This window comes from Lepisma saccharinum, chromosome 4 (assembly GCF_977018435.1).
Source record: "Lepisma saccharinum chromosome 4, izLepSacc3.1, whole genome shotgun sequence".
NCBI lineage: Eukaryota > Metazoa > Arthropoda > Insecta > Zygentoma > Lepismatidae > Lepisma > Lepisma saccharinum.
The window spans coordinates 12,625,165-12,651,376 of NC_139232.1; the positions used below are offsets into that span (position 1 = coordinate 12,625,165).

General features: G+C 35.1%; 1 protein-coding gene across 1 annotated transcript in view; it reads right to left on the bottom strand.

Moving 5' to 3' along the window:
- Hml (hemolectin) overlaps positions 1-26,212 on the bottom strand; it is a 271,917-nt gene that overhangs the window by 50,957 nt on the left and 194,748 nt on the right. The window contains exons 65-74 of the mRNA XM_083120321.1: positions 23,039-23,186; positions 17,370-17,523; positions 15,552-15,657; positions 13,402-13,576; positions 10,193-10,672; positions 9,208-9,335; positions 8,425-8,550; positions 4,073-4,284; positions 3,193-3,395; positions 210-398 (exon numbers count right to left, since the gene is read on the bottom strand). Coding sequence (XP_082976447.1) covers positions 210-398; positions 3,193-3,395; positions 4,073-4,284; positions 8,425-8,550; positions 9,208-9,335; positions 10,193-10,672; positions 13,402-13,576; positions 15,552-15,657; positions 17,370-17,523; positions 23,039-23,186 — 1,921 coding nt within the window. The remainder of the gene's footprint in view (positions 1-209; positions 399-3,192; positions 3,396-4,072; positions 4,285-8,424; positions 8,551-9,207; positions 9,336-10,192; positions 10,673-13,401; positions 13,577-15,551; positions 15,658-17,369; positions 17,524-23,038; positions 23,187-26,212) is intronic.

Sequence of the window (26,212 nt, forward strand, 5' to 3'; positions counted from 1 at the left end):
ACTTTCTAGCTCAGTACGTAATTTTGAACATTACTCAAAATGCAATTTTCTGCTAATCACCATTACAAAAAAGAAATATTTCTACAACTCAGTGCTATTATAAACATCAAATGATTTCAAAGAGTAAAAATACAACATTATGCAACTAATACCATTATCCAATGATTACATATAATAAAAGAAAATATCCAGATCTTTAACATACTTACAATCTCGACATCCAATAGGTTCTACACAGGAATCACCTTTTCGAACAAACCCATCTGGACAATAACAACCTGGGAAACAGACACTTGGGTCTCCGGGACACGGGTCATCTTCCATTAAGTTATCACAACTTCGTTCACAGCGATGGTGGTAGCAATCTTTGTAAACGAGGCCAGGAGGACACTTCACAGCTGTTGGGAATGGAATGTTATTACTTTTTGAAGTTTGTCTCAAGTCAACCTTATGGTTGGGAATAGAACTACAGTTTTAAAGTGGAATCAGAACCACTATGAGCCCCCACAGGTTACTGAACCCAAGGCTCCTCGAATGAAAGGCGATGACACCATTGGGATAATGGAGAATAATGCTTTGCATATAAACAAGAGAAGTTAATATTGGTATCAGTTTATACCAGTGGAATTGGTATCAGAAAGTATTGGTTGGAATATATTTACCGATACTGGCCGATACCTTTCTGACATGATGCAAAAAATGCTGCATGACACTTTTGCATAACTTATGCAAATTCGAAGTTGTGTGTGAAATACATGTACTTGACTTTGTGGTTCCATAACATGTTTTTAACATTTTGATGTAAATCTTGAATATTTTAAAGCAAAACTCATCGTAATTTGATGCATATAATTGGAATGGAATACTTGCACACTAAGCTTATTCAACATTTTGAACAACTTTTAATTATTACAATTTTCAAGAATCAGTATTGGTATTGGTGGGAATTGGAAAGAGTATCTGTATCAGCATCGATAGCAGTTCAAAGAACATAGTATCGGCTCAGCCCTAGTTAATATGTACACTTGAAGCTGAAGAAACAGCTCACAGCACCAGTGGCATCCCTAGAGGAGAATTTTGTTTGTGTGGGATGAAGAGTGGATGAAATTTTTGGGTGAGCCCCAATTTGTTGGTCATTGCTGCTAAGATTCTCTACCTTATACTCCTTCTTTTGATCTTTCATTCTTTCTCTTCTTTCTCCCTTCTTTCTTTCCCCTTTTCTCTTTCTTTATTTCTCTCTCTCTCTGATTTTTCCTGTTTATCTATGTTCTTTCTATTCATTTCTCTGTTTTGTACTTCTTTCAATCACTTTCTTTCTTGTTTATTTCTCACTCTCATTCTTTGTCCCATCATTTATCTCTCATTTTTTCTATTTCTCTGTTTCTCTTTACATATTTTGCCCCTGTGTACGTGATTCTGCTATAAATGATACTGAAAAATTCATATGAATGCTATTTTGGCAAGTAAAGGGGAAGACATAAGACTACTTCATGGTGGGCCTTGTCTTTTGGTGGCAACACCACTGTATGATACACAGACAAAATTTATTTAAGGGTTACAGAAATTATGGCTCAACCTGGGTGGTATGGATATTTAATACAGTACTGCATGGAACCACTTTCGCTCATTCGAGACTCCCACATTCAAGCATGCTAAGCTCGAGCATTTACAATGGAATATCATTTTTATGTCACAATAATCGTAGACACATGTATATAAAATATCCATCCTGTCAATTTCAGCCCACAATCATCTGTTTCATTTTCATATATCACTGTATTGGTAAGAGAGACAACTACATTTTAACATGGAGATAATGACTATGTATACTTAAGTTTCAATTTCATTGCATCTTTCACCTCAAGATCCATATTTGAGGGCCCACTACCACAGAGAAATTAAAGTCATATGTAGACCTCGGATTTTTAGGTTCTAAAAAGTGTGCTTTTAGGTCCCTAAAATAGGCTCTAAAAACCCTAAAATAGGTTTAAAAAACTTAAAATAGGTTATAAAAATCCTAAAAATCTTAAGTTAGGCTCGAAAAATCCTGAAGTAGGTTCAAGGAAACTTAAAACAGTTAAAAATTCCTGAAAAATGCTGATTAGTATAGTCGCCGGCAATGAAAATGGGACACCTATATCCTGAAATACGCACTATCTTGCATAACATTATGTGTGTTGCCTAACTATATGGCGATGGAAGAACTTACCATTGGAAATTTGCTATTAAAATCCACTCTTCACCGTATAGTTAGGCAAAAATATTTTTTCATGTTATCCACAGTCAAAATCCATAATTTTGTCTTCGAGGATCATCTTATTTGCTGAAAATTATATTCCAATAAAAATATAGTCAGTGGTGCATACTTCAATGCTGAAATGTTAGTTTGCAAGGCGTGAATGCCACAAAGCACCGAAGTGATGTGAAAGCGAGCAAGACCACACAGATCAGACCACTTTGTATTGTACAGGTAACAGTGGCACCAGACATTTTACTTTGTTTAGAGCTTTGAAAAATCACCATGGACTTGGAGCAAGGGAAATCGACAGAGAATATGTTTCACACACGTTCGTCATTGATTTTTTCGTGATCAAACAAAGCAAATGCCTCTGTGTGACATAAAAATCCTATAGAACCTTTATAAATCTATAAAAAACTTTTTAAAAAAGGCTTGATTTAGGTGCATAAACCTAAAATAGGATCTAACAAGCAAAATAGGTTTTTTAGGCACTATAAAACTTCATCAGTTGTTGTGTTTTTAAACAAAACTCTGACATAGCTTATTATTTCTTACATACCTGTAAAGGAAAAAAATAGGTTAAAAACATAAAATCCGAGGTCTAGTCATATGTGTACTACTGGGCTTCGAACGTGTACTGTTCATTTTGCCTGTTTGAGCATTATTTGCTTGAGCAAAGATGCTCTGAATTCCGTAAACTATCTAGCATTGTCCGTGCTAACTATTTGATGCTCTTTTGAAAAGAAACAATTTTATTTATATTAATATATTTAATATATATTAATATATTTAATATATATTAATATATTTAATATATATTAATATATTTAATATATATTAATATATTTAATATATATTAATATATTTTAAAAATGATAAAATAATTTCATAAATAAATTCAATCTATATATTGATCAATATTGTCCCTGATGTAACATAATGATTATACTCACGGCAATCATGATCTATTCTCCAAGATGAGAGATCCATGCTAGGTTCTAATCTCTGGCATTCTATCATGAAATTAAGACTGGAATCGCAACGACATTCATCTTCTGTTTTTCCATGTTGTAAACACAAACACATTGCATCTACACATTGTTCAATAAACTTGTCTACATCTAAGAACTTGCCACACTGATCAAATGGTTTATTCCTGAAAAGAGAAATCCATATATATATATATATATATATATATATATATATATATATATATATATATATATATATATATATATATATATATATATATATATATATATATATATAAAAGATATAAGATAAAAAGATATAACATAAAAGATTAGCGTAGCTAGGGCATATGAATAGAGCCTGCAAATTTTCACCTTTTTAACTTGTTGTGTGCTGTTTTAAATTTTATAAGTGTAGTTTTATAAAGGTAAATGATGTGGTATATGATTAGTTTGGAAATTAATTTAAATACATAGGCATATTTTCAATGCGCTATATATATATATATATATAGCATATTTTCAATGCACTATATATAGCGCATATATATATATAGCGCATTGAAAATATGCCTATGCATTTAAATTAATTTCCAACTAATCATATACCACATCATTTACCTTTATAAAACTACACTTATAAAATTTAAAACAGCACACAACAAGTTAAAAAGGTGAAAATTTGCAGGCTCTATTCATATGCCCTAGCTACGCTAATCTTTTATGTTTCAAACATCATGCTTCAGCTATGAAATATGATTTTACATCAAGATTTCATAAACATAAACATAAAACCAGAAACTGAATGAACTAAATTGATTTCTTGGGAATAAAATATATTTCAAAGAGCTATGTATCTTACCTAACAGAAGTGCACATTTTATATGCAACTGCTTGTACAGCAGGTTCACATTTTGTGGTGTCACATTCCTCATAACCCAAAATAGACCAGCTCTGGCCAAAGTCATCATTTGATCTTGCAGGGGACCCATCTGGCTTTTGCCGGTCATCCTCCATCACCCCAGAAAAGAAGCCACATAACCCATCAACTTGTCCTATGAGTTTACCAGTTACCTGGGGAAATAAATAAGCACTTAAAAATAGTAGTCCATTTACATTTATACTTATAATAAAATAGAGTGTGCAAAAATAGAGTGTATTTCAAAAGTTGCGCAACCCAAACTTTGATCGCTCGTAACATGAAGCCATTAAGATATATTTACACTGGGTTTTATGAGTTATAAAACCTTATCCATTGAGATATTTTCCAATGCTTAACATTATCAGATTACTCCAAACAGAAAATTCTATTAATTAATAATTGGCGGAAGGCAGCATTAAAAATTTTCCAAAAATGTACTTTTTAGTGAGTGAAATATATAAGATAGTATGAAAGATAATTAGAAGTCTGCAGATTGATGCCATGTTAATCTGTCATTTTCGACGAATATGGGCCCTGTGCAACATTTGATGGGTTTGGGACAGGCAATGGATTATATGGCTTAAGTGAAAAAGTGCCTTTTTTGGGGCACATCACCTTAACAGGTTGAAATTTTGTCAACAGGCGCAGGCAACATGTTGGCCACACATTTACATGAAAAATAATATGCCATAATTTTGCACTGAAATTTGATTTTTGAGTGTAAAATTCTATTCACCTGGCAACACTGTCAGTGAAAACCAGCTGAAATGCGATTTTGTCGAGGCTGTATATTCCTTTTCATTGCTGTACCTACATTTATAAAATTAAATTTTGTATGATAAATGTCCTGATAAAATGATAAATCATGTTAAAAAGGCATATTTTTTAAAAAAATATGAAATTGGGGAAATTTATTCTAACTACAAATCTTTACTTCTTTCACTATCTCGCCCTTATTATTTAAGGGTTATTGAAATTTTGGTGAATTGTATATACCTGTTCGTATTGTGAGAGCTTACAGAAATGAAAAAAGAGTTATTTGTGTTAAGTAGAATAATAATAATAAATAATAATATATTTCTAAGGTTGACTTGATGATACCAGTAGCGCATGTATCAGAAAATATCAGTTCAAATGTAATTATTTTCCTGAGTGTGGGTCTATCTGGGGGGGAGGGGGAAGTTCCAGGATAAATGTACCAATAATAATAATAAAAACAATCAATAACAACAACAACAATAATAATGACATTATTATTATTATTATTATTATTATTATTAATAGTGGTGGTTGTAGTAGTAGTAGTAGTAGTAGTAGTAGTATCAAAGATGTAATTACACTGATCGGCATGAAAATCCTCCCACGAGGATGAAAGGGTGTACCTTATAGATTTCGAGTCGCTGATTACGAATATCGCATTGAAAAAGTTCCAGCACGTACGGTTTTTTAGGGGGCATTTTCCATAAAAAATTAACGAAAAATTGTATTTTTGTAATGAAATTGTATTTTTTATGCTTGGAATGCATAATTGTGTATTTTTACCTCAATCCAAGAATTGTTACTATATCCTAGGAACATTCTTTCCCCTGCCCCCACAACCCCCCCCCAAATAGAAGAAAATTCCAAATACACCCCATCCACTCCAAAAAAACAGTGAATTCTGCCACAACACACATTTTTTTGAGAATTCCAGATAAATGTCAAAACAAAAATGTGAATAATATTGCATTTTAACATTACTACTGGAAGAAATATTTTCACGATGTCCCATGAGCCATAAGTGACTGGCTCTAAAATGAATGGTATCTTACAATTTTTAACTATGTGTGACAGGCTTATTTGTGTACATTGGAGTTCAACGTTTTATTTTCGTTACACTCTTCCTACACTGTCACCTCGGCTTCCTTCAAGGTAAAAGGATTCGTAATCACTTGTGATCATTCGTTGGCACCCCCTTGTCTAGACGACAAACCGGATGTGGCTGGAAAAAGGTGCCAAGACATCCACCTCGTTGTCCCATGAAGCAGATATTTTACTTCCGAGGTGATCGTGGTGTAAGAGAGTCGCGTTACTCTGTGTCTGTTTATATCGTTAAGGAAAAATATTTCTGTGTGAAATATTGACATTTGTGTTAAACCAACATGCCACGAACTTGCAAAAACTCGGTAGATTCATTCTGCTACATATGTGGGGAAGTGGTCTTCAAGGAGCAAAGTAGGGCATTGTCACCGTTCCTAAAGACAGCGTGCCACCTGTACTTTGGGTGTAAAGTTGTAACTCGTGTGCGCGTTCTCTAAAAGGATGGTTGAAAGGTACACATAAATCGATACCGTTCGCCGTACCTATGGTTTGGCGTGAGCCCCGGGATCATGTTGCAGACTGTTATTTCTGCCTGACCAATATTACAGGTTTCTGAAAAGGCACGAAGCATAAAATACAGTATCCTGACTTGGATTCCGCGAGGAGACCTCTCCCACATGATGTTGTTCTGCCTGTACCCGTACCACCAGACTCATACACACTGAGCAGTGTTTCATCCGACGAAGAACCTGCGACTTGTCAGGATGTTGCACAATCTTCGAGTACGCATTCAGATCCCAATTTACGCTCCAGTGTCTGACACTAAGGAACCACATGTGATAAGTCAGGAAGAACTGAATGATCTGATCAGAGACTTAAACCTTCCGAAGACCAAGGCCCTGTTGCTTGCATCACGACTTCAACAATGGAATCTACTTGACCGAGATGTGAATATATCGATGTACAGAAAAAGAGAGGTGAGCCTAGTTCCTAATTTTACAAAGGATGGTGATTTGGTGTATGGCAGTGACATTCCGTCGCTTATGGAACAACTGAAATTTGACTACATGACTGAAGAATTATCTCGGGAATCATAAGTCACCTAATTACAAAGACATTGTGGGCAGGTTAATTACTTCATTTCGTACCATGGGATTTAATATGTCCCTCAAGTTACATTTCCTGCATTGTCACTTGGACTTCTTCCCTCAACAGTACAGCTTGGGTGAGGTCTCCGATGGACACGGTGAAAGGTTTCATCAACAAATAGCTACCATGGAGAGGCGCTACAGTGGGAAATGGAGTGTGAATAAGTTGGCCGACTTCTTTTGGAATGCGACACGCGAGACACCCTGTACAAATTACAAGAGGAGCAGGAACACCAATTGACATGCAAATGTTGAACTTTTACTCTTTATGTAGTTGTATCTGCTTGTTTTATATTGAAATTCTGATGATAGCATGCAATTTTATATGGGGGGAGAATAGCACCTTTGCGTGGTAATTGAAACCCTCCCCCACCCCCTCCCTCAAAACTGGTACGTCTTGGAGAAAAACGGGTTGCGGATTCGAACTCAGGAGCTCGAAATCTATAAGAATCACCTAATTTGGTTCATGGGAGCGACAAAAAGTTTAATTTTGCCGAACAGTGTTATCCTCATAAATTATGCAAAAAGGGGGTAGAAGTCGGTGCTAAAGCATTTGTTTGGAACAAACGATTTGAAATATTTTTTTAACACCGTCAATTTCACATTAGCTAATAATGGAAAACAAGCACACAAACTGTATTTTGGAATGGCAGAAAATGAATAATAAATGCATTCCGAAGATAATTCTTTTTGTACATATAAAATGTACAGATACTCATGTTTAAGGCGTGTGTGACTTACTCATGATGATATAATAAAAGTACTTAAAAAATACTATAAAATGAACTACTTACGATTTGTGAGTATATGTTTTATATAAAAAAAAATTAATAGGGAGCAAATAATTTCAATTGACGCCATGGCATTCTCTCTTTTACAACATTTTTTCATTTAGATCACTTGGCACCCATGGCTGACTCCTGCCGCCCCCTAGCTATGGGTTGCTCCTCTGTGCACCCCCTGCAGGTGCCTTTAGCTGTCAATGTTTGTCCCCTCCTATTTGCCTCAAATAGTGCGCAAAATAATACCACAGGGCGGAATAGCATTCTCTCTTTCATATCAAGGGTCCCGGGTTCGAATCCCGGTTGGGCTTGGTTGTTTGTGAATGTCCATTCATCAATTTCATCACTCATCCCCATCTTCGCAAATTAGCCAAGAGGCACAAAACGTGAAGTAAAATAAACTAAATCAATCAATCAATCAATCTCTTTCATCTCCATATAATTGTAAAAGTACAGTGACAAGAATAATTTCACTTTAATAATTAAGCTAATTGGATTTCTCAGTTATTGAACTAATGCAAGAACAGCAAGGAATACTGCAATGAACTGAATCAGGACTTACCCAAATCTTAGCATTTTCTTGATCATCCCAAGTAACCGTGAATCCATATCGGTTAGATTCAAAATGTAAAGCATTGCCCACTCGTGAGATCACAAATGCTTTAAACTGAGATCCTAATTTCTGAGTCTGAAATATTATATAAACAAAAATTAGAACATAATTTTCAATAACTGATACTTCTGAAAATAATTTAAAACTAAGTTTACTTCTTTCTACCTCCTGTTATAATTGTGGATCAATTAAAGTGTAAAATAATTTAAATAAAATTTGCAATTAAGAATAAAAAGAATAATGGCTACATCACATTGATCTGAATTAAAGATTTACTTTTGTCATCTTTGGTTCCTTCCTTCAACCAAACTTGACTTCGAATTTTACTAATTTATTTCAAAATAAAGCAATGAAATCATAGTAAATCAATGCCAGTGAAGCTATCCCCCTGTGATTTGCACTGTGCCATGAGATAGGGCTGCACACATTCTCGATCTCGGACACAGTAGAAGTGACGTGATCAGCACTATGCTCCAGCTGCCTTTAACCCCACTCAGGGTTGTCCCCCGGTTTCATTGATAACAGGCAGGGTGATGTCCAGAGAGACACTGTCAGAAAATTTTCCACTTCTGATCACCCACTACAAAAACATGGGTCACCCATGTGGCAGTCAGACACACTACTGACTGGACTGTAGAGCATCACTGATTATTTCTAAATTGAAAATCAGAATTATCAATTAATATTGAATCACACACATACAGTAGGTTATAATGTAATGCGATGAATTACCTGAGACACACTGTAGACAAGGTCATCATATTCAATTGAAAGGTCACCATTTAATTTCACAGTGTGATCATCTTGGGTAATAATCAGGTGTCTTGAACACAGTCCTGACAAGGAACATTCTTTGTGCACTAGGAACAGAAAAAAAGTAGAAAAATATAAAGCTAGTACAGTCTTCATTCTCCTAAAAATAATATACAATGATTTCATCATTACACATGGCCAATGCTCCAAGGCTAATATTTAATTCAATACAAGCAAAGTAAGATAAAAGAAAGTTTACAGGATACTTGTTGGGAAGCCTGATGGTAAGAGACCAGTAGGAAGGCCAAGACGAAGACGGAGAGATAATGTTGAGATGGACCTAAAGGAAATCGGTAGGGATGATAAATATTAGATAGAACTTGCTCAGGATAGGGACAGATGGAAAGCCTGTGTTGCTGCAGCCATAAACTTTCAAGTTTAAGTAGGCTAGAGAGTTAGTTAGTTATACAAGCAAAATAAGCAAGATATGTTAGGTAATAAACTTTTCAACCCTACAATAATGGTTAAATTATTAGACTGATGAAAATCTGAGTAAAGACAAAATGTTGCTACTGAAAACAACTGAATTTTGAATTTACATTATTGCCCAGTATGTGTATCATCAAGAAGAATTAATGATCGAAGTGGTTCAATCTCTTATTAAATTAAGAGAGTCATAATGAACAAGCAATAAGTCTACAGTGGGAAAGAAAATTGCACTGTATCTGCAGTATTTAATTTGAATTTTATACTTTGTGTGTTTAGCAGTATACCTCAAGGTGATACATGCATGTCTATAATTTTATATCACATCAGTAGAATATTGGTTATCTGCTTTGTTAAATGTTATATCATTACTTTATCAGAACTGGTAAAAAAAATGTTATTGGTCCTTGTATATTATATGAAATCATATTTCATATTTGCTATATACTGAAGATTTTAAATATGTTTTTATACATACCTGCAACATTCCAGTTGCCCTCTTCATGGTCTCGAGCAAGAATATGATGGCAAACTTCATGTTTGTACTCCAAGCCATCAAAGGTTTTGAAATTAAGACCATTCATGAGGCATATACCCTCCTCTGGTGGGATTGGAGTACATTTATATTCCGGACAAGCTCCTCCATCATCAGATAATTCCATGTTATATCCTGGAGGACATGTTGGGGCAACACATGGTATTGGTGTTGTTGGAAGAGGTGTGCATGTGTAGCTGCAATCGGAGATTAGCTTCTCGCTCGGTTTCTTATTCTTTCTGCTTCCTTTTACACCTTCTCTAAGTCGTCCCTTAACACCGGGTCGTCTTCCTTTAACACCTCTTTTAGAACTTTCTTCGTAAGGCAATTCAGCTTCGGACTCAAGAGGGAACTCCAAGTTTTCAAACTGCTTTGTAGCTACATAGCCTGGTGGGCATGTGGGGATTTCACAAGGCGTGGTACCTGAAATCCACAACATAGTACTTTTAGAAACTATGGAGAGAATCTATTTACTATAGAAATGGGACAAATTAATTGGGACTCTTTCAGTACCGACCAATGTAGGCATATTGATGTATTGGTGTAATGATGTAAATATTTTTACTGATCTAATGTATCTGTCTATACATACGGTAGCAGAGATAGACAAACTCCCCCACAGAGCTACTTCCAACACATGAAAATACATGGCAAGCACATCCAAGGCGGATGGATTTTTAATATAATTTAACACATTCTGAACATGTGACAAGCATGCCATTGCACAACTACTGTCGAAGAAGACAAGTGATGGGCATAGCCTGCCCTTCATTGTACGAAGCACATCCAGAAAGTAAGTTTCCCTATTTTTTTCCCGTGAAAGTAAACATAATGAGCCGTGTAAATTCCACAAGCGCAGCAGAGCTAAGACGTATCAATCATATGCCAGGCGGACAGATCCCGCCCGGCGCCAGTAGCGAGGCAGCAGTGGTCCAAAGTGGAAGCTCGTATTCCTTCTCCCGCTTCATGCGAGGTTCAGTTGGTGATAAAGTTCCTGAATGCACAAAGCATTGCGCCAATTGACATTCATTGTCAGCTCTGTGAGGTCTATGGGCCGAACATTATGAGTAAGCAGATGGTGCATCGCTGGTGTCGGCAGTTTTCGGAAGGTCGTCAAAGTGTCCATGATGAAGAGCGCAGTGGGCGTCCGTCCCTCATCACTGATGATCTGGTTGAGCTGGTGCGGCAGCGCATCATAGAGAACCGTCGCTTCACGATTACAGAGTTGAGTAGCCTTTTTCCGCAGATATCGCGATCCGTGTTGCATGAGATTGTCACGCAGCGCCTTCTGTTCAAAAAATTGTGTGCCAGGTGGGTGCCGAAAAACCTGACACCCAAACACAAAATGAAACGTTCAGGAGCAGCACTGACATTCCTGCAACGGTATCATGATGACGGCCATGACTTCCTCGACAGGATCGTCACGGGCGATGAGACATGGATTTCGCACTTCACCCCGGAAACCAAGCAGCAGTCAATGCATTGGCGGCATAGTGGATCTCCGGTCAAGAAGAAATTCAAACAGACGCTGTCGGTACAGAAAGTGATGTGCACCGTGTTTTGGGACAGGAAGAGCATTTTGCTCATTGACTTCGTCCCCAGAGGTGAAACGGTGAATGCTGTGAAACACTGTGAAACACTAAGGAAATTGTGACGTGCCATTCAAAACAAGCCGGTGTTGTGCTCCTCCATGACAATGCTCGTCCACATACGGCTCGGCGCACAGCAGCTGTTTTGACGGAATTTGGCTGGGAGTTGTTTGATCATTCACCTTACAGTCCTGATCTGGCTCCCAGCGATTTTCACGTTTTCTTGCACCTCAAGAAATTCCTGTCCTCCGGTGAGCGTTTTGGCAACGACGAAGAGCTGAAGACGTCTGTCACACGCTCGTTCCATTCACAGGCGGCAGAGTTCTACGACAGTGGGATCCAAAAGTTGATACCACGATACGACAAGTGTCTCAATTCTGGTGGTTGCTATGTTGAAAAATAACTGAACCTTTGTTGTACCTGTTTGAAATAAATGGTTTCCTGAAACTGTGTTGGTTTTTTTAAAAAAAAATAGGGAAACTTACTTTTTGGATGCACCTCGTATATTCATATTGTGAATGAACGATGGGCTATATTCACACCGTCTCTCTTTTGCAGGTGTAACCACTTCCTTCAAATTACAACTGCCTAGATGATGCATGTGCATTGTTTTCATTGCTGTTGAGTTTTACTTGTTTCTGTGTTAAAGTAAATTGCATTTTTGCTACTGCACTTGAGAACAGCATTGGAAAATTACATTCAGATCACACTGTGAAACTTCTTCATGAGGATTCCACTTTGGATTTTAAGATTAGTGACAATTTCAATGCTGAAGAGGAAATGGTGTATTTAAAATTTAGTGTTATTTTTCATTGATACAATTGATACTTTCAATAATTTTTATTACAACATTCTTCTTTCAAAAAAAATATTTAAAAAATATTCATAAATGTAAGAAAATATATATAAAATGTAACATATTATATATCTGTGTAAAGAGGACATTTTGTATATTTCAGAAAGGTTTGGTAAATATGGAAACATTCTTTTGTATGTTCTTTTGAAAAACAGCAAAACAAATAAACAGTCTACGTGGTAAAATATTGTATTTTCAGATCAGTTCATTAAGTGAGAAGTTGTAATTATATTATTCCTTGTCGATCTCCATGGTAGAGTGGTTAGCATATTGTGCTATGATGCCAGGGGTGCTGGGTTTGAGCCCCAGCTTGGGCATGGGTGTTCTTTGTGAGTGTACCTTCATCAATTTCATCGTATCATCACTCATCATCACAATTAGCCAAAAGTGGAAGAAAAGTGATGCTAAATAATAAAAATAATAAAAAAATTACATTATTTTTCTAATAGACAGACAGATGTGGCAATGAAAAAATTGTCATGTTAATTTTAGAAAATTTTAGATTTTCACTTGATTGTTTCTTTCATATTGAATATCCAGCCCATCTCTTTCAGAAGTCACAGTGTGACACATTCAAAAGAAGGACCAAAAATAAATAAATAAGCTTAAATTATAAATCCTTGATATTTTCAAAACTACAGTGATATACATTTCTACGCCATAAAACTTTCTTCTATATGTTGTAACACTTGGAAAATTGTACTCACCCTCTGTAGTTGGTTCTGTTGTAGTGCAATGCAATTCATCGTCCAGACAGTCTTCAATGCCGTCACACCATGATGTTTCATTTATGCAAATGTTGCTTGTTTCGCACAAAACTGTTCCTGCTTCACAAGGTTTGCAAACACAACCACAGGATGGCGTGAGAGTGCTTTTCAAACCCTTAAAATAGGATAAGAAATGTTCAAGCCATATTTTGTTATGAATTTCAAAATTCCTTAATTATCTACATGGAGAGGGCATCAAATTTTCTTGGTCTCTTGTGGTAGAGTTTTGGCAAAAAATTATAAAGACATAGATTTCAACCCTGGTTGAGACACAACTTTTCAACAAATTATACTCTCATTTTTTTTTCTATTTTCAAATACAGTGATTGCAACTAAAATAACTGGTTTTGTAATGTATTTTGTAAGATTCCTTCTGTACAAGAATCATGGCAGGAACTTCTAGTGACAATAATGCAACAAACAGAAGACCTGTTAATTATGAGAAGCTGTATGGTCACAAATAAACAAACAGCCAACTTGGATCTGATGCAACAAATTATGTAGTTCATGGTATTGGTTTCTTCTTTTAATGTTTGATAATGTGAATAGGAAAGTTATGAAGAATTGTCACTTGCAACCACAAGTAATGACCTGTTTACAATATCAAATATTGATTAAAAAATATTAAAATACCATGGAAAATGTTTTTGTTTGACCAGGGGTTAGATTAATCTCTTTCCAGTCCCTGATATAAAAATGAAAACATTTCTGAGCAACATTGGAAGGCTTTTATTTAGTAATGTTGGTTGTAAAATGAATAGGAAAAAATGGTGAAAATTAAAATCCACTGTCAACATCAATATTTGGCAACACCACTATCATATGAGAGTGTACTTTCACATAAATGAAAGTGCCGTCATATAGAGGAAAAAAAAGCCCAGAAATGCTTCCTTGTTTTTGACAAAAATATGAAACAATTGGGACTAGTAGTATAAGTAAGTAGTTCAAAATAGGATAATACACACATTTGCATTTGATACTTATTACACGTATATTATGAGGAATGATAAAAAAATGTATTTTTGGTTATTTAACATTACTTCACCTTCACTTTAGGATAACTGTGACAATAAAAATGACTGACTATTATAGGAAGTGCTCTGAATGGGAAACAAACTCAGAACCTTTGATGATGTTTGGTCACTGAGGCAGCAACATTCAAGCAATGTATAACAACAGAATATTCCCTCTAACCCCTATCACTTATCATAATGATTATTTATTTATTTATCTCATTTCTGTAAACCTTTGTTGAGAAGGCACAGAAAACATCAAACTATATAACTTTATATTTTATATTTTACAATTTTTCTATTAATTCTTTTTCAACATCTTAAACTGCAGTTGGAAAGAATATCTCCCGCCTCTTCTTTTATGTATGAGAGATAATTCTCTCAAATCAGTCCGGCTTAGAGCACACTCCTTGATCACTATCACTCAATTATGAATACTTATTATCAGCAGTGTAACTTGAGGCCTAACCCTGAGGGGGTAGAATATTCACCTCAGCTCCAGAAGTTTTAAAAAAATACCCCTATCATGCAAATTTTAATAAACCAGGATTTGGGGGGGGGGGGGTGGCACCCCTCCCAAGTTATGCCTATGTTTATTATCATACTCTGTGTAAAAAATATCATCACGAGTGGAAATTTCCTATCCTACAATTTTTCTTGGTGTGTATAAGTTCTCTAAGAATTGCTTTTTTTAAAAGTTAAATAAGCAAGTGTGGTCTTTTCAAAAAGTCCTCATTAATGCAATTTGAAAATCTTGCATAAATCCTAGCTACAGCTAGTCATGAATGAGAAATTCACATATCAAGGAAGATTAGCACATGGCAATAAATGTTCATATCAAAGAAGATTAACAATTAGTTGTTTACGTTACTCTCACTACAAAACAAGCAAAATATATTCTTTCTAGTTTTAAACACTTTTCCAAATATATAAAAAATATAGTTTGAACATTGTACATACTTATCCATTAGCATCAAAATGTTTTGTGCATGTATTTTTCCTAAATGTGCACAAGAGTTACTATTAGATGAAAGTTAAAAAATTGTTAATATGATAGCTTCCTATAATCAAGCATACCTTAGCACATTTTGGACAAATTTTCTGACGGCACTCTGATACTCCTCCTAGCTTACATACACATTGTTCACAGTCTTCAGTTAGATATATATCACCAACAGCATACCTACACATAAGAAAACAAGAGATATTTTATATTACATTATAATATGAAGATAATAAACTAAGCTGAAGAGTTAAAAAAAATACCAAACCTTAAGGAAGAATTTTTTGAAGATAGATATAAATGACAGCCTGCATTTTTAATCATGTTCAACATTTTGAGTTACATGTCTTATTTAATTTTCAAAATAATGGCTCTATTTGTCAGCTACCTTAGAGAAAGTAGTGATGTACAGAGCTTGTGTTTACATATATCACTTGACTTTTTGCTTCCAGAGAGTAACCTGTTCGTTCCAATGTATGGTAACGAGAAAGTCACAACGAATTTTATTGTTGTTGCAGTATTATTTTTATGAAAAGTCAGGTTATATTGATTTACTAAATATGCATGGAAACACAAAAAGGAATTGTGCTCAGATATTAAAACTGATTATTTTTTTAGTCATTCACAAAGGTTCCCTTATAGCTGGGGCCTGGAGTTGTGGGTTACAACTGACCCCCCCTCCTCTTTCTTCTATGTGGGGCCTGGTTGGCCTTGTGGTTCAAGAAATCTTTCTTAGTGAATTCACATACTTTGTGTGTCTGATCTTCACAAAAGAAGAATGGGGAAACCTGAAGTGGTTCCAATACTATACAATATAATCATTCTTTGAATAACCTTCCTACATGATGTTTACTAGAATAATTTCAATTTACATGTTCTTTTTTGCAGTCATTTCATAGGTACATTATGTAAAATTCATTAGCTTTTATTGAAAATTACACAAACATGATACTCATGCAGTGGCAGAACTACAAAAGTTCATTATAGGATGGGCTCAAGAGAGTAAAATTCTTCCCTGTAGTCACTTGTTACAATTCTCACCTGATAGATCTCAATGGTCAAAAAATATATTTCAATTGTGTTCATAAATTTTATTCACAGCACTTCTAACATCACCTTTTACCTTTGGAGTGTTCATCCATTTTCATCATCCCACACTTTCTTAATCGCGGCTGAATGTGGGGGTAATGTGATCAGCACCATGCCCCTGGCTGCCTTTATCCCCCAGAGTTTTCTCCAGGTACCCACTTATACAATGCTGGGTGGGTGCCAGAGCCACTTGAACAGGTGGAAAAAATTTCGGTTCTCCCCCGCCAGGGATCGAATCCGGGTCTCTCGCATGGTAGTCAGATGCCCTAAGGATTGAGCTACCATGGCTCATATATAGTACAAATGTTACAAAAAATATTATATATGTATATACTCTGCTGAAAAGTCTTTTTATGTACCTGTAGCAAGGTTTTCCTAAATGATGATGGGAAATGATTCTCAACATCCTTGTGTACTGCAATTAAGTATTTGGCAAGTTTGCAACTTCAATATAGTACAGGTCTAACTCCGTAATGTCATGAAAGTATTGTAAGTACTGAAAGTACCTGGTGGAGGCACATTACACAGTAGTTCGGATTGTGCATTAAACTGTAGGTCCAGACCCAATTAGCCTATATGTGCATAACGACGACCTAAAAACAAAATCCAACATTCAACTTTTTGGTAATGAATTAGTCCAGGGGGGTCCATGGACTCACACCCTAAATCCACCCTTGTAATCATGTATTCCAAGAAAAAACTTGTCCAAAGTTTCTGCTTATTTTAAAATATTCTACAAAATTTACATGCAAAGGAAACTTAAATATTTATGTATCAATATTAACTACAAGACAAAAACTTACTTTGTATGGGCTATATAGCAACCACAGCTGGACTTTTCAATGCAGTTTTCACCGTCCCAATATGTTCCTTCAGAACATCTACAATTTTCCCAAGAATCCTCTGGTAAATCAGGACAAGTCAAACATGGTGGTCGAGGTGTTGTAGGCATTTCCACTATATACATACAGTGATGTGATCAGTATGCTTATCAAAATCACAAATCAAAATCAGATTACAATAAAGGTCTAACAGTTTATAGAGGGTGTACACATTAAAAGTAGCCTTGTTTTACACTCAAAATACTTGATTTCAGAATATTGATTTTATTGATTTATTGATTTAGTTTATTTTACTTCGCGTTTTGTGCCTCTTGGCTAATTTGCGAAGATGGGGATGAGTGATGAATTGATGAAATTGATGAATGGGCATGCACAAACAACCAAGCCCGACCGGGATTCGAACCCGGGACCCTTGGCGTCGCAGCGCGATGTGCTAACCACTCGGCCACAGGGTCGGGCTTGATTTCAGAATAATTTTATCCCAACTCACCATTACTAACAGGTGTTACATGTAATATCCATGAACCTCAATGCACATTTCAATAAAATTCTAACAACATTGCATATTAATATACTGAAAATAAGTGTTGCTTATCTGTAAAACTGGGAGGATGGTGGTAGTGGCCACAAAAATTAGTAGATAATAATGATAAGTTTTGTGGATAAGTGAGTACTTCTTTTCAGTATAATAATTAACTACCATGTATTGTCACCTATGCCGATGACACAACTGTTCTTGCCAGAGGTATCGACCCTAGGAAGCTTGAAATAAACACTTTTATCACCATAAACCAACTGGCACAATACTTAACTTCACATGGATTAATAATAAATAACAATAAAACAAAATTTATGATATTCAATACAATTCGAAACAGGGATTTTGAGTCACAAACACTATGCATAGACAATGTGCTCATAGAAACTGTATCTTCAGTAAAGTTTTTGGGAATAACACTAGATCAAAAATTAACGTGGGAAGAACAAATTAACAACATCTGCAGTAAATTATCATCTAATCTATACCTGCTAAAACAAATGGCTGAATATAATTTAACAGAAATTAACAAATGCATATATTATGGACTAATTTACCCCTATGTTGAATATGGCATAATAGCTTGGGGTGGATCATTTTATAATAATACTGTCAGAATACTGAGACTTCGAAAGAGAGCACTTAGAATAATGTACAAACTAGGCTGTAGGGAATCTTGCAAAGAGTTATTCAGGGAAAAACAAATAATGACAATATACTCCCTATACATCTATAAGGCTATAACGTTTGTTCTAAATACTGGAAGCATGACTAAAAATAACCAATTACACAACCACAATACAAGGGGGAAAGATAATTATTACCAGAACCAACACAGACTCAATATCTCAAAACAATCACCAATGAATGCCGGAAAAATATTCTACAACCAGCTGCCTCATGACATAAAACTGATATCTCCAAAAGGTAATCAAATACAAACAATAAAAAAATATTTGACAGATAGAGCTCTCTACAGTATCGGAGAATTCATGGAACAAGACAATACAAGGCCAATGTACTAAAAAAGGTGTATTTTAATTGTATTCTTATTTCAATCATGCAACAATGATAATGTGTTTTTTTATTTTTATTGTAGTGTAATGAAGTGTATTTTTTTCATTTTTACTTTGGTGTAGTGATGTAATGTACTACGCAATGTTTCTTCTTTTTTGTTATGATGTACTTAACTAATTATTATTTCATTATGTATCTTGACGTTTTCCATGCCCTTTTAAACAAGGGTCAACGGAAGAAAAATAAAATTCAAATTCAAATTCAAATTCAAATTTCATTCAAATGGATTCAATGAAGATATGTGAACAAGATATGATTTCACCTCATAGTGTATGCAAACAGTCAGAACTACTGCATTGAGGGATCTGAAAATGCATGGAAGAAAAACATACGCTCTTCAAGATTTAATTAGTAACAGACAATGACACTGGGATATATGTGCGAACATCTGCACTTAATTATAAAATGCAAATTTGTTCACCCAAAAACCTTTGCATTTAATTACAAAATTCATGCCAGTCCAGTTTCTTTTAATCAATAACAATTATCAACTTTCAAAGGAAAGCAACCACACAAACTTCAAATAGTCATCCCCTTCTAAGTAGAACCCACTGTATTATAAATGACTGAACTTTGAATACCTAAACAATCATGGGAGGCAAGAATGGGATGATTGGATGTGAAGAGACTGAAAGGAAGAACACATAGAACATGGAATGAGGATATCCTGAACAGGAGGAACATCTCGTGGAGTGAAGGAAGGAAGTAGGCAGAAGATTGTGACAGATGGCAAGTTCTCTGTGAAACCTCGACACCAATTGGTAAAAGACGATCGAAATAAGTAAGTACCGTATTTACTCATGTATAATGCACTTTTTTCCAAAGCTTTTGCCCCGAAAAAGTGTGGTGCGTATTATGCAGGGAATAATTTTTTAATGTTTACAGAACCCTATCATGTTATATATTGTTGTAAAGCTTGAATTCTGCAGTTTATGAATATGGCAACAGTATTCCATTCAAGATGGCGACACTTATTTGCAATGCGGTTGAAATAAGCTCATTACAAAATGAAGGAACGTTCTGATTTTTATGGTACTTTGTATGAAAAAAGATAAGGCAGGAGAAAATAATTAAAATGTATTACTGGCAAAATAATATGACATATATGGAGTGTGTAAATGGAAGAAATCTTGTGCTGCTAACTGCTAGTTTGAGAGTCCTGAATATGCCTCCTATAAATGTTTTGTTAGTCATAGAAAAAGTTTTAAAGAGGAAATTAGCAAAACCACTTATAAATGTTTCATGGTCATTGCTACAATTCTTCACTTTGTAATGTAATGTTCTCCTCTTGGTCCACATAGCAACAGGTGACTCATTGAATAGGAATGATGTCATTCACCGTTGATCGGCATACCAACAGCTTTACGACCTACAACTAAGAAAGTCATTTCTTGAACCTGGATAGTACTGTGCACTATATACGAGATATAATTGTTTGTCACTTTTCCCTATCAAAAACCAGGGTGTGCATTATACACACACGCGCATTATACACGCGTAAATACGGTATGTAATATTGATTGATTTGACTTATTTTACCTTGCTCATCTGAAGACTCAGATGAGTGATAATCTGAGGAAATTGATGAAGGAATGCTCACAAAGAACACCCATGCCCATGTTGGGATTTGAATCCAAGAATCTTGGAATTGTAGCATTTTGTGCTAGCCAATCCACCACAGACGTTGTAATACTCCAGATAGTTTGAATGCACGAGGGTGATTCAAAAGAAAAACTTAAAAGTGCAATAAAATTCCAAAAAGTTGTACTATTGATTTGTAAGTTGGCAGAAGTTATCGTTGTGGTTGAAAGAATGACCAACAGGTGGCAACATGATGCTGCAACACTGAAGAAGGAAGCAGCGTCAGTGCAAAGATGCCGCTCCATTGTCGACATGCACCGCATTAGAGCAGCGATCTGTGATGCGTAACTTGAGTAGTGAAGGTGTTAAAAAACTTGAAATTCATTGCAGGATGAAAGTGCAGTGTGGTGATTTGTGTGTGTCCCTGCAGCAAGTGTACGAGTGGTGTAGAAAGTTTAACAGTGGCGTAACAGTCCTGCGACCGGGCCAGGCACACTGCGTAGTGACAAACAAAAACATCACAGCAGTGAAAGAGCTTGTGAAGGAAAACAGGTATATTACTGTGAAGGAAAAAGCCGCCATTTTGGATATTAGTGTTGGTTCAGCACACAATATTGTCCATAATGTGCTGCGATTCAATAAAGTGACTGCCGAATTGAGAGACCATCATGTCGAGCCTGTGAGGAACTTTGCATTGTTTCGAGGTCGAATGTGATGGATTTCTGGAAAGAATTGTTACAGGAGACGAAACCTGGGTACACTATCACCAACCTAAAACAAAAAGATCAAACAAGGAATGGCACCATTTCTCATTGCCAAAACCCAAAAAATTCTGCATCCAACCATTGAGGGGAAAATCATGCTCTCTCTCTCTTCTGGGATGCAAATGGGGTAATTTTTTAACATTACATGGAAAAGAGAGTAACAGTGACCAGTACTTCTTATGCAGATCTGCTCCAAAATCACCTTCGCCCTGTAACCAGGAGTAAATGATGAGGACTTCAGGTGTATTGTTACTGCATCAGAATGTCCGACCCCAGATCGATGTGTATTGAATATCTATTACATGACTATAACTCAAGGAAACTAACTTTCCGGTACATAATATCTGACTAACCTAGCAGACAGTAGCTTAAAAACACAGAATACAACAAATTAAAACATTAATTCCTAGCTTTCAACCCTTATCAGTTTTCAAAATACAGTAAAACCTCATTAATCCGGACCCCGATAAGCTGGACTTTGCTTAATCTGGACAGGCAATAGCCCCCCCCCAAAAAAAAACAACCAGAATGCAAGGTTTTAAATGTGACTAGAAGTCAACAAGAGAACATTCTAACAGTCAACCACTGATGAAATTCTGTTTCCCGCAGACTCTGTACTGTACTGCATGGTGTATTTAGGCCTATGCCTAGAGGCATGCGTATTTAGTTTTTGACAAAAACACGAAATGTGAAATAACGCATTGTAATGTTAATTTTTCATGTTTCTGATAGGTGTGAGGTGCATTTTCCTACCCTGTTTTGTCACAAAATAATGCGAAATGAAATGCAAAAGGCGAAATAGACTCTTAAACATGAAATTTAGAGTTTATTTACCGACGCGACAATTTCTGGAGTCAGAATTATCCTGTGAGTTATGCAATTCATGTAAAATTGATTAATTTTGCTGTAAATATTTGAGAAGCATAAATGGATCTCTTTATATACGAATAAACTTAATATTTTGGTAACAGCATAAATGTGTTATTAGAAGGAATATGTTTATTTTGTGTAGTAAGTGTGGTTTTTATATCAAATTTAGGATTATATTCACAATTTTAAGACCAAAATGTCATTTTATATACCGCTTTTTCACCACTATAACAGCAAAATTTTATTTTATTTACCGCTTTTGAACCTGAAATTGACTTTGTTTTGTACCGAAATTTTGCTTTTTTTATTTACCAAAAATATGTGCCTCTAATTATACATCACAGTTTTAAAACCAAAATGTCATTTTATATACCGCTTTTGATCTGATTTTTCACCGCAATAACACCAAAATTTTATTCTATTTACTGCTTTTGAACCCGAAATTGACTCAGTTTTTGTACCGAAATTTTGCTTTTTTATTTACCAAAATTATGTGCCTCTACTATGCCCTTTAAATACACCATAATAAACGTGTTTTGTTGATATAAATGGAGTTTTAATGCACTTTCTACTGTTATTTTAGGTTATTTCAGTTAATCTAGACTTTCGTTAAATCGGTCAACTTATTCCACCCCATTAGTCTGGATTAACGAGGTTTTACTGTATTAAAATTTCAGGTACATGTCTGTGTTATTAAGGATTTGTTACCATATTGACAGCATGAAAACTATGCAGTTTACTAATCTGTTTTATTAGACAGAAATCAGAGTTAGTACTGATTATAATGTAGTTATACTTACAGTAAGGTTCGAAACAGCCTATTATTTCCACCCTCATGGCTATGTTGTTGTGCCACATAATAGGAGCAACCTTCAAATATCTAGCATGAATCATCCTCGGGAATTTCACTTGTCTTGGGGTATGATTGTCAAAGTTAGCAGCAAAAGCCTGAAAATGGAGTATAACAAGGTAAGAAGTTTAACAAAGAGTATTTTTTATTCTTCTTTTATTTACATTGCATTTCTGCCAGTTAAGTCTAACTGTGACAAAGGAGCATGAAAGACAACTACATAAAATGGAAATGTAATAGAGTTTATAAATAATTATTTATAAATGTATAATTATAATTAGTCCTTACATGTACTGTAGTTCTTCGAATCTAAGGCGCAGGTTTTTGTCAGATTTTAGACGTCCAAATTTCAAGTGCACCTTAGATTCGATGGCATCTTCGATTCGATGTGTATATACTACAATATACATATTTCATGCATGTACAACATAGAATCTACTGCAGTCTCTAATACCGGTAGTTACAAAGAGTAAAAACAGAAGTTGCCAATGTTGCAAGGTAAAGTACCATATACCATATTTGTAAACAAATAAACATGTAACCTATAGATGTTTAAATAAACAAAAATTTGTAAAACAGAAGTTACCAATGTTTCAAGGTAAAGTACTGTATACTGTATTTGTAAACAAATAAACATGTATCCTATAGATGTTTAAATAAACAAAAAATTGTAAAAACAGAAGTTACCGATGTTGCAAGGTAAAGTACCGTATAGGTAGGGACATTGAATTTTTGCGATGCGCGAAATCGCAAAATGTGAAAAAAAGATGCAATTTTGAACATTCTGCACGTAACTACACCCTCAGTGATGAAATATGCATTAGTTTTATTCGCAAAGTAATGCGAAATGTGTCCTTTTCCACGAAATGAACGCTTTTTCGCGAAATAACCGTAAAATATTATCAAATTAAGTAGAAAACACGCAAAAACCATCAATCGAGGTTGTGCGCGCAAACTGTCGATTTGTAACGAAACGTTTGCCTAAAGTTTCCTATCACTTGCAGCTGAAGAACGTTTTATCTTGGATCACATCAGGAAACGCTGCAAATTGGGATTTCCCATGCACATAATCTCAGTTCGAAAACTTCGCTCCCTGTCAAGCTGCATTCCTTTCTTTCCCCGAATGTCTACTCAACTTCCAGTTTCATTGAACTTGCTAGCTGTAGCAGCGATAAGATTAGTCTGTTCCCGCACATCAAGGGAAACAATGGTGTCATTTGTGTTCCGTCATGAATGAATTTTGTTTGTCATCATGTGATTTTCAGCATGTGTTTGTGTATGTGCAGTAGTGATTATTTTATTTGTTGGACAGCAAGAATATCCTTTAAATACATACAATGATAAATCACTTGAGATATGCAATTTAGAAATGAAGTGATTTTGTGTTGATGTTTTCTTTTTGGTTGGACAGCTAAGTACTTGTGTATGTGTACAGTATATAAAAATGAAGTAGTTTATCAATTTATAGCTCTTTTGTATGTTGTTTTCACTCATGATGAAAAAGTGTGTGCCAATTTTTTTTTCCACCGCTGGTATATACCGCTGATCTATCATTTTATTTACCGCTCTCCTTGGTTTTTATTTACCATAAATTTGTCTCCCTACATATAGGTATTTGTAAACAAGTAAACATGTACCCTATACATTTTTAAATAAACACCGCAAAGTTTAAAATATGAATGTCTTTGTGCATATTCCTGGACAATTTTTTTTTCTGAAAAATGAGGCAAAAATTCAGGTGCACCTTAGATTCGATGGCGTCTTCAATTCAAAGAACTACGGTATTCAATGTATAGAAATACACTACTCAACCAAAATATATAATGCATGAAAATCATTATCAAAATTGAAAGAATAAGAAACAATGTCCAAAAATCTAGTTTCTCTGCAAGCCTGAATATTACATTTTACAAAGAGAGTTTTCATATTTATTAACCGTATATACTTTAAATTGTACCAAACTCTTGGTTAACATAAATCTTAAACTGTTTGCTGATATAATTGAAATTTTTACGTGTACACATTTGAATTTTAGAAAAAAATAAATAAATTTTATGACATTTGCCACACAAAAAGAGCAATAAATACTTCAAATTCGAGGTTTTGTATACTGACTCAGTGTCATCACAAGGTTGGTAGAAATCACTGACTGACCACAAACTGATGACTGTTGCTGTTATTGTATTCTTTACACGGCAAGTCAAATGTACACACTTTCAATTTTCTTCCCTTCCCAACATTTTTACTAAGTTAACCATAGCCAAGTAGATGTTTTTATTTTTTGTTCTTTTAAGAAAATGTGGATTGTACAATGCAAACATCTCTCTATCTATCTCTCTCTCTCTGGGTGTATGTGGATTTAAAATTTGACAAACGTTTATTTATCTCTGTAGAAAATTCAGTGAATTTAGACTCGGCCAGGACTCGAACCTGGGTCTCTAGCATTGGTCTATCAACTGAGATACTGAAATAGTACAGGTTTTGCCTGAATTTTTGGTGTCCCCAATTTACCTGTGTGAAGTTGTCTCTGCCAGTGCTACTGCAATAGGATCTGTTGCTTTTGAAAGACTGATGATGTTGACAAGTGCCTAGTACTTCCAGCATGTAGTTGTCAATTTAATTTAATTTAATTTACAACATATCCTATTGCGATTGCACTGGCAGGGTCAATTCTACACAGGTAAAACATCAGCAGTGAAAAGCAGATGAAGTTAAGGCTGGATTAGTCAGTATAGAAATGACATGGTAGGCCAGACCTGGGTACGAGTCCTGGTAGAGCCTGCATGTTTCATTGAAATTTCTACATAGTACATCTCCTGTGTGTATCAAATTGTAAGGTAATTTATTTATTTGTTCTGTATTACAAACATTTACATGACATGTAGACAACAATATTTAGTTCATATCAAATAATGATATATGTGTATATAACCTGCTATCTATGCAATTCACTTTTGCTTTTCTGTAAGTACACAAACATGTACTTTACTTTGTAGGCTCTTTGCCAAATCATTTAAAAGTTTAAACACCCAAAAAAGGAAATTTCCATACCTCTTTATAAATGTGACTTATGATTTATTCATATTTAAATGTAACCCTATACCAATTAGCATCTGTACATAAC